The sequence below is a fragment of the Trachurus trachurus genome (genome assembly GCF_905171665.1).
Source record: "Trachurus trachurus genome assembly, chromosome: 5".
NCBI lineage: Eukaryota > Metazoa > Chordata > Actinopteri > Carangiformes > Carangidae > Trachurus > Trachurus trachurus.
Window position 1 is genome coordinate 14,880,036 of NC_139896.1, and position 9,030 is coordinate 14,889,065.

The 9,030-nt window shown below is 41.9% G+C and overlaps 1 protein-coding gene across 2 annotated transcripts; it reads right to left on the reverse strand.

The window, feature by feature from the left end:
- Window positions 1-162: 162 nt before the first annotated feature.
- Window positions 163-8,665, reverse strand: rpn2 (ribophorin II). 2 transcript variants are annotated; one of them, XM_083971395.1, is made up of 18 exons: window positions 8,591-8,665; window positions 8,037-8,230; window positions 7,821-7,916; window positions 7,218-7,393; window positions 7,031-7,106; window positions 6,745-6,879; window positions 6,462-6,638; window positions 6,247-6,365; window positions 5,934-6,039; window positions 4,635-4,726; window positions 4,419-4,533; window positions 4,009-4,203; window positions 3,813-3,899; window positions 3,611-3,706; window positions 3,046-3,121; window positions 1,961-2,090; window positions 1,309-1,407; window positions 163-833 (listed from the first exon to the last, which is right to left on the reverse strand). In XM_083971395.1, the coding sequence occupies exons 1-17, from the start codon at window positions 8,601-8,603 to the stop codon at window positions 1,356-1,358; spliced, it is 1,935 nt and encodes a 644-aa protein (XP_083827521.1). In that variant the 5' UTR covers window positions 8,604-8,665; the 3' UTR covers window positions 163-833; window positions 1,309-1,355. The 2 variants fall into 2 exon arrangements, with proteins under 2 accessions (XP_083827521.1, XP_083827522.1); XM_083971396.1 differs by lacking the exon at window positions 1,309-1,407.
- Between the last annotated feature and the right edge of the window lie 365 nt (window positions 8,666-9,030).

The following is a 9,030-nucleotide window of genomic DNA, read 5'->3' on the forward strand; positions in this document are numbered from 1 at the left end:
TTCTGTTACTGCTGCTTTTTACATAAAATTTTATTATAAATCTATTGTCTATCGTCAAGTCTCCCACTACTTTTTGTTTTCCACTCGTCCGTCACAATTTATTTAAGAAGTATGTTCTATAGGTTTCGATTTTCTGTTTCTACACAAAGACACAAAGCTGGATTCACCTCAATTTCTTTATTTCCTCTTTCTTCTTCATTACAAAAACATCACATCCGCAAATTGCCCGTATTTAATTATTAACATTTTTTTCTGGGGTACGCATACTCTGTATCAAATGGGAGACGACCGCTTCTCCAACACATCTGACGCAAACAGGCAAACACGCTGGCACATTTAGTGATGAAGTGTCAGTGCTCCTGCCAGTGGTGTTTTACCATGAGACATGTTGACTCAGAAGTACAGTCAGGAGGTGAAATGGGCACAGAGCGACAACAAAGAGGAATGTACAAAAAAAAAAGAAAAGAAAAGACGCACAAATGACCCAAACTCCATCAAGAAAACCAACAAATAAAAATTCCAGCTCACTCAGAAAACACTGGCATGTTGGACAGTAAGAAAACAAATCTCACAGGAAGATGAAGTGCAACAATCAGTAGCTTCACAGCTCTCGGTGAATCAGAGAATCTGTTTATCCTCATGCACGCTGTCATGTCTCAATTTCTTCCATTTGGCAACACAGACAAACTGCATGTTTAAACCGTTAATTGAACTGCCACGCTGTGTTTAAAGTCCAATTTTGTTGAATGACTCGTTGGAAATAAGAATTTAAAAAAAAAGATCTTCGTCAGTGTCTTCTTTTAGTTTTTTCTTGCCTTTATTTTTTTTCGATTCTGTGGGAGAGAGGGAGAGCGGATATTAGTTGTCAACATTATAAACTTTCCAGGCTTTACTAAACATCTGATCACTGACAAGTCATGTAAAGGGTTAATTCATGCATTCTGATGTGCAATTTCCCACCAAAAAACAAAACCAAAACACACTGCAATTTGGCAACAGACAAATGTCCAAGTTTCAAACAACACATTCTTTGATTTAATGAACACAAAACAACATGTCACTCAAACGTGATGATGGCACAACCACAACCACGAGTGTCAAAACCACAGTGGAAGGGCGATCAAGGTGCTGGTTATGGCTTATGGTCGTTATGATCATGGATGATAAAAAGGCAAACAAAAGGGGAGGGGAGGGGCGGGGTAGGTGGGTGGGGTAAGTAAAAGTACACTCTGGAGTTCAAATGAGTGAGCACCACACTAGCCATGCACACTGCCAGCCAGTATGGAGATGCACCATGGATGCCCTTACTTCAGCCTGGATGCACGGCCGAGTCATTTGTTACAAAAGGGGGGGCTTTATCGTAGGCTCCTATACTTTGCCAACCTACTACTTTGCTCAGCAGCAATCCTGAAAGAGGAGTAAAGAGACAGCGAGGTGTGGATAGGGGGGTTAAAACGAGACAGAGACCAGCAGGAGAGAAGAAGAAGAAGAAGAAGTCCTGACTGGAAAAAAAATGACATTTGTGAAAAATCAGTAATTGCAATATCTTACTGGTTTAAAAGGGGTTAAATGGGCCGTGGTAAGAGCAAGAAGTAAAAGTGAACAATTACAGAGTGACGTCTTGAGTCAGTGAAACAAGCTACAAATTGCTCATTCTCGCCCTTGGAGGGCTCTACATGTCGCTGGTGTGAAGAAATGGCCCACTCAGATCATCACTCACGCAGATTTTTGCCGCCACGCTTCTCTCTCGGCCCAAGTAGGCACAAGATCTCCTCTGGGGAGAGAGCCCGCCATTTAAAATCAGCCTCTGGGGACCAGCAGAGAGGCTAGAGATACAGAACAAGCACCGAAGGGCCTCAAAAAGACCCCGGTCCTCGTTGTCTAAAAGAGGCTAGGCTTCCTCTCTAAGATTAAGGACCCTCTAGGAACCATTTGTGCCAGGCACCATCGGGAGACGTACCTCTTCACTGCTTTCTGCGCCAGCATGCGGTTCCCGGCGAGGAAAGTTACACCACCAATAATCGCCAGGTACTTCAGGGTCTGGAACATGTTCAGGTGGGTCCAGTAGACGTACATCAGGCCCAGCAAGGCTGAAATGAAACAACAGTGTAGACCTGACATTAGCATCCAGACATCCCAGCTGCACCATCTTAAATAAACCGTCGTTTTAACCATTTAATAGAACACAGTGGTTCGCCAAGTGGATGCACCAACTCTCTTCAACGGAAAGATTAAAATCCGTTTTACCTTGTACAAATGAATAACACAAAAGGTGACATTTACATTTTACTTTCACTTTTTGACTGTTTTTAGACTTAAAAAAACATAAAAAGGATAAAACAAGATCATATAAGTCAAGGTTAAAACTTTAGTTCCGCTGTCTGGCACAGCCAAGACGGCAACTCATTCGCAGGTACACAGCACTTAGAAATAACAATTATCAGAGAAAATTTTTCACAGTTCACAGACTATCTGTGTAGAATTTGTGACATAAAGTGCAAAATGAAACAAGACAAAACAACAACGGAGGGAACTGAAATTTAAAAATTCTGGAGATGGGAAATTTGATGTATTGATAAAAGTACTGTAGTTTAAACCAGCTTAGTTCATAAACCATGATGAACATGAATCATGTGGGTTATGTGGCCAGTGAAGACAGCTCTGTGAAGATCAATCAGACTGTGACATTCATGAAACATAGAAATCTTGTATTTTCAACCTATTTTCAAAGTCTGTCTTCACAGGTCAAGTTTTGTGCCCTTTTTACTGTATCATCCTAATGCTACTTCAGTGGCATCTGGTTAAAAAAAAGACATTTACGCCAATGAACCAACGCCTAAAAACATGAGAGAGTCGTGCAAGGAGATGAAAATTGACAAGTACACCAGTATTTTACATGCATGAGTTTATGTGTGGAGCTTCATTTCTCCGTTTAATGTCAGTCAGAACAGCAATTCACTTCTCGTCAGGAACAACAGCAGACGGAGAGGTTGCAGAACAAACTGTACCTGTGATAAATATTTCATTTTAAAGACGGGGACTAACCTGCGTGTCCCACATGGAACAGAATGGTGCTGGGAGAGAAGCTGAAGTTGGAGATGTTTGCTCCGAGCTTAAACCACTAAAGAGGAGAGGGGGAATAAAAGACAATGTGATTTTCATCCCCTTCAAGAGCTGCAAACAAAAGGGCTGAAAAATTGTTTACAGCCTGGCACACAATGCACTGAACCACTGTAACAATAACTATTACTCAGAACTGCAAATGCCAGGGAAAAAATGCCTCATAGCTTTTGTGATTTCAAATTAAAACAAGCATAATATTCAGGCACTACTGGAGCCTCATTCACCACATATGAAGCCTTCCTGCTGAAGAGCTTTTCTGGAGAATAAAAACTAGACCACAATGTGTATACAACAACAATAACAAAGCTGAATGCTCTAGTGTTGATTAATAATGAATGTAGGTTGGCTTTTAGGTGTGCCCTTAACCAGGATAAAATGATTGATTCTAAATTATTTCCAGACATGTTGCTCTGCAAGTTCAACTGGCAGCAAAAAAATAAAAATGGGGGAAAACAGTAAGCAATCTGAAGAAGGATTGTAATATTACCAGGATGAGCAGGAGCAGGAAGGGAGACAGGATGAGCGCGGTGAAGGTGTTGGACACCACAGTTGGAGGCTTCTTCTCTGGTTCCCTGAATAAGTGCTGCAGAGAAGAGATTTTTCACCATCAACTACCAGTTTATATTCAGTCATCATGCAATAAAATGATAACCCAAAACTAAACTAAAATAAACTAAAAAAAATCTTACCTGGATCTGTGGTTTGGGTACATATAGGGTCTTGGGCGTAATGGTGGCTGGGGCCTCTTCATCCACAAACTTCAGAACAACGTCAGCCTTTCAAAAGCATCACAACGTTTTAGATTTTGGAGTTTAATATTGACCATTAATCTTCCCAGTAAATTATCCTCATCATCACCACCATCAGGTCCCAACAGATACTCACCACATTCCATAAGATGGGATTCTCCAGGGTAGCGTCCCCGACAATTAGGTGGAGGGAATAGGTGCCAGAGATGGAGTCAAACTCTGATTTCCGCTCGGCTGTGTCCAACTCGAACTTGTACAGATTCTTGTTGTCGGGTTCGGCCACAAACACAACTTCCTGGCCGGTTTTCTGATTGTGCAGCCGGACGAAAGTCTGTGACGAGACAAGAGAGCATGAAAAGGTCTTTAATCTTTAGACAGTACTGAGAGCTCCATTTGTCTGACCCCTAACAGTGGCTGGTTGTTTTCATGAGACTTTGGCTAATCGCATAATGTCACTGTGGATGGTCACATAAGTGTTTCTGAAAGCAGATGAAGTCAGCATCAATGCGTAGACTTTTACACACACACACCACTCTGATTACATACCTGGTGAGGAGTAAGCTCCACTCCGGTGTTAACGTCAACCAGCTGGAAGGCCATAGCGAAGTTCTGGTGGCTGTCTGCGGTGAAGGAGCTCTTGGCCTTGGAGGGGTAGTCCACTCTGTGTCATTAGAGAAATAATAATGATAACATTTACTATCCCACTGTCATGTCACTGAGGTTCAGAGGGAGGGAATTCACCTGTCAAACTTAAATGCTCACCTTGTTGTCTTTGTGCCGATGCTCTGGTCCTTGTCCACCACAGACAGGTCCATGTTAGTAACAGACACCTCAGTGGACACCTTCACTTTAAGCTACAGGTGGACAGAGTCAGAACACAAGTCAGTGTATGTGAGCATTTAAACGTTTTGTATCACTTTGCTTGTCATATATAGAAATCTCTTTATATCTATAAAGTATTCAACATAATACTTAATAGATGTAGGCCTATATCATTGATGTCTTATGTTTGTTTCCAGTTCCATTTTGATTCTGAGTTTCCCTCCTAGGGATTAATAAAGTATTTTCTATTCTATTTTATGTAAATCTTAAAGCAGAAGTGAGTGATCCGGTCGTTTTCGCTAATGCTGCGTTCCAGGCAGGCTTTTGAAATCGTAAATTACAGCTTCAAGTCACAACTTACGACTTTGTAGCGTTCCAGGCAACCCACTCGTGTTTTTCCGACCTGTTTTACCGGTGAAAGTCACTATAACGGCCACTCGTAACTTCCGACCGGTGAACTCGTACCAGATCGAACTGGTACCACTTCACGGTCGGAAAAATACGAGTTTCCTTGAACGCACCATAACAGTCCTCGTCGCTACGTCACCACATTCACGGCGTTCCTTGGCTGCACACACAGCCCTGCATGCCGTTCTCTCTCCTCATTGGATAAAAACTGTAGGATACGATAAATGTTTTCTCTTCGGCTCAGAGCAGAGCAGAGTGACTGACAGACCCGTGGTTCGGTCCAAACACTCTATGTAAGTGATTGCTGTCGGAAGATATAACTATTTAAGACTTATATTAACACAAATATATCACTCACTTCTGCTTTAAGGACAACAAAGTTCTGTCTTCTCCTTCTACCAATATCGTATTTGTATAATCACATTTAAATGCTACTTAACTATTGAGTAGCCTCAGTAAACTCTGTGTAATGAAAGGTCAGAACTGGGTATCCTAAAGACAAATTCTCTTGAATTACATCTATATAAAAACTATAGCAGATTTGAGTAACTTAACTTAATTAGAAATCTCACATCTTAGGTATGATTTACCTGTACTACGGTTTATTTGCTCTTGGGTGAGACTTCCAGCCATAGCGGACTTGAAATGTATTATTATTCAGTGTTTTGTAAAGTTCTTCCATAGCCTAGTTATTACATTACACAACTGTACCAGCTATATTGAGAATACAAAAATACATGGAATGGCCCTTTAACGTAAGTACGTGACTATGTAACCTGAACGCTACTTTTGCTTATTCAAGTGAAAAATCATAAATATAACAAAAGTCACCTCAACGTGGTTGGCAACGAGCCGGCTGTCTCCAGCCACAGCAATGGTAAACTGGTAATATCCACTGGCAGGCTGGTTGGACATGAAGTTCAGCTCAAAGACACCACTGAAAAAGAGAAGGAAAAAAAAGAACAATACATCATATGTTGTTCTCATAATTAATCAATACAAAAATTAATTCATATACAAATCAATGCAGGTGCGTACGGTAAAGAAATGCATGTATCTTCCAGCTGGTTGCATAATTTTTGAAATAGTGTGAAATCTGGGCAGATAATGTAAAGCTAAAACTTTTCTCTCCAACAGCACATACTCATTAAGTGTGAAGGGTGCTTGGCTGAGGATGACGCTCTTGGAGGCCACAGCCTGCGCAGACTCCACCAGCACGTTGGCTGTGGCCAGAGGTTGAGACATGACATCAGTAACGAGGAGCTGTTAACCAAACAGATAAGACAGTGTCACTACATCGTGATTAAAAACCCAGACAGAGGACTTGTGGCTCAGTTGAGATCAAATTGAGATCTATACCTGCAGGCTTGGCTGGCTGTGGGACACTGTGGCTGGGCCCTGTGCACTCACAATGACCGGCACATGGAAGCGGTTGTTAGAAAGAGCGGCGGCGGCACATGCCACACTGAAGGCCTCGGCCAAAGAGTCCCAGGACTTCTTGCTGAAGATGGAATTGACCAGCTGGATGACCTGGTCCTGTGGGGAGAACATAATAATCCATTGGTTTCATTCAGAGACTTAAATAAATGCATGAAGAGAAATGATAAAACCTGAAATAACACCAGGGGGGCAAATACCATACCTCCTTGAGAGGAGGCTCCATGTCCATATGATCTGACAGGGAATAAGCAGCAGTCACAAACATGGCAGTTGCCTCAAGTCCCTCTTCAAACTGGAGGTAGATGCCACCGAGGTCGTCCAAACGAGCTGTCAGATCCTGAAAAAGGAAAAAAAAAAGTTTTTATATATGTATATTAAACTGTTATTCTGCTGAAACAACCACGTTGTGCAGAATTAAAGCTCAGTGAGTTGTAGTCAGACTCAGAGAACGGTGACACAGCACCACCTGTTGGAAGTTGAAAGCTCACCTCAATTTCCTCCAGTATTCCTCCGAGCTCTGCCTGCTGGGAGAGGTGAGCTGCTGTCTGCAGAGCTAAGTTGATCCTGTCCAAAGAGAAGATATGGTTCTTGTAAATTAAATTGTTCAGACAATGTTCTCACAGACGCTGCATCATGCACCCTCTGATAACCCTTTAAAACCAACACGTCACTTACGCCATAACATTGTCCTCCTTGTTGATCCGAGCCGTCAGGGCACCTACAACTTCCTGGGACGCCAGAGGAAGTCCCAAAGAGCTGAGCGCGCTCACAGCTCGATGGATCTGAGTCATGGTGGAGTCTTCGCTAACCGCTGCCAGAAGGATGTCCCGGGTTTCATTGGACACAGGGATCTATGGAGTGGACATAAAACCTCATGTTATATTATTCAATTATAAGATCACTTTTTAATGCCAATGTACATGTCAAACTATTTATCTCTGACAATTATTCTATTTTCCATCATTATAATCAGATGAGGGAATATTTACAGCACTTTTTGATTGATTGATTGTTTTTATTTCGTATGAATGACATACATACATATGTACATACGAAACGGATAGGTAAGAAGCCAAAGGCTTATGAGGAACCTACCCTCTCTGACCATAGAGGAACCAAAAACAGACAAATAAGAGGATTTTTTTTTATTTTGTTTTTAATTTTTTTGGAAGATTAGCTGACTTTTGTAAATGTATTATTCTATATTGTCCTATTGCACCACACATGTCTATTACAGCAATGTGTTACATGGTTAATAGTAGAGGGACATTTGCATACCTCACATCCTGAAATGGCCTGACTGGTCTCAGCGGCAAAGAAGACAGAGTCAACACTAGTGGGATCGAGCTGGGACTTGAGGAACTGACATACTTGCTGCAAACAGAAACACATTTAAACAAAACATTTAGACATTTATGTAGCCTATTAGTCCGGTATTGTACATCAAGCTCAATGAAAGTAATGGAGTGATTAATTTTTTTCTTTAATTCTTACTTTGTGATCCGGCACAGCAGCTCCAAGCTTGGTCAGACCCACAACAGAGTAGTAGGCGGACTCCAGGTCGGTGAACGGCTGGCTCAGGAGGTTCTGCAGCCGGGACACATCGGGCAAGGAGAGGTGGTGGGACGGTGTGAGCGCCTGAGCTCCAGCAAGAGCCAGGCTGAGGAGGAGGAAGCAGCCGAGCAGCCCTGCGGAGCGGACACGGAGCGGGCAAATAAAATAAAGGTTAACGGCCAGGTCCCATCGTGTATTATTTACAACAACTACAGCGAGTAGATTAAACACAATACATTTCTACAACACACTATCTCCTGAAAGGACATCTATTCATTCATTCATTGAGATAACGCTCTCTTGGTCATTGCAGGTTTAGCTAAGAAGCGAGCAAGCTAACATCAGGAGGAAGCAGCACATACATGCACCGCGCGGCTTTTCCCCCAACTAATTAATAACACCGGTAGTTCAATAACTGCATACACAATGTACATCAACATGTGAAACAAGCGTATTTAACATTATATTCAATTTAAATGATTCAATTCACTCACTAGACCGGTCCATGTCTTGCAGTCTAATGCAGCGTCACCAAAACCGACGATCACTTCCGGTGTCTGGGAGTGAGCTGTCAGCAGAGGTAAAGTATCCGGTGCTAGAGGCTACATTTCAAAATAAAAGCACAAGGCGGGTCTTTTCTCTTTACTTACACGTTGACATAAATCGGTATATGATAATGAAAGAATAATAATAATATACATATATATTTGTAGGTATATCTATCGCCTTCTGTCCTAATATTAAAACAGCAGCATGAGTTTGGTCAATCTTGACATTCCTAAATTATCTGTGTTGAGCACACACCATTTAATTAGACAATTTGAACCTGTTCAAAGCCCAAGTGGTTGAGGTAGATGACTTCCCACCCTTTGGCTGGTTCTGCTTGAGGTTTCTGTCTCTTAAAGGGACATTTATCCTCTTTGCTGGGAATTGT

Coding starts and splice junctions, on each gene's coding strand:
- rpn2 (XM_083971395.1), bottom strand. Junction 6,880..7,030: donor GAATACTGGAGGAAATTGAG/GTGAGCTTTCAA, acceptor TTCCTTTTTCAG/GATCTGACAGCTCGTTTGGA. Junction 4,534..4,634: donor ATCGGCACAAAGACAACAAG/GTGAGCATTTAA, acceptor CTAATGACACAG/AGTGGACTACCCCTCCAAGG.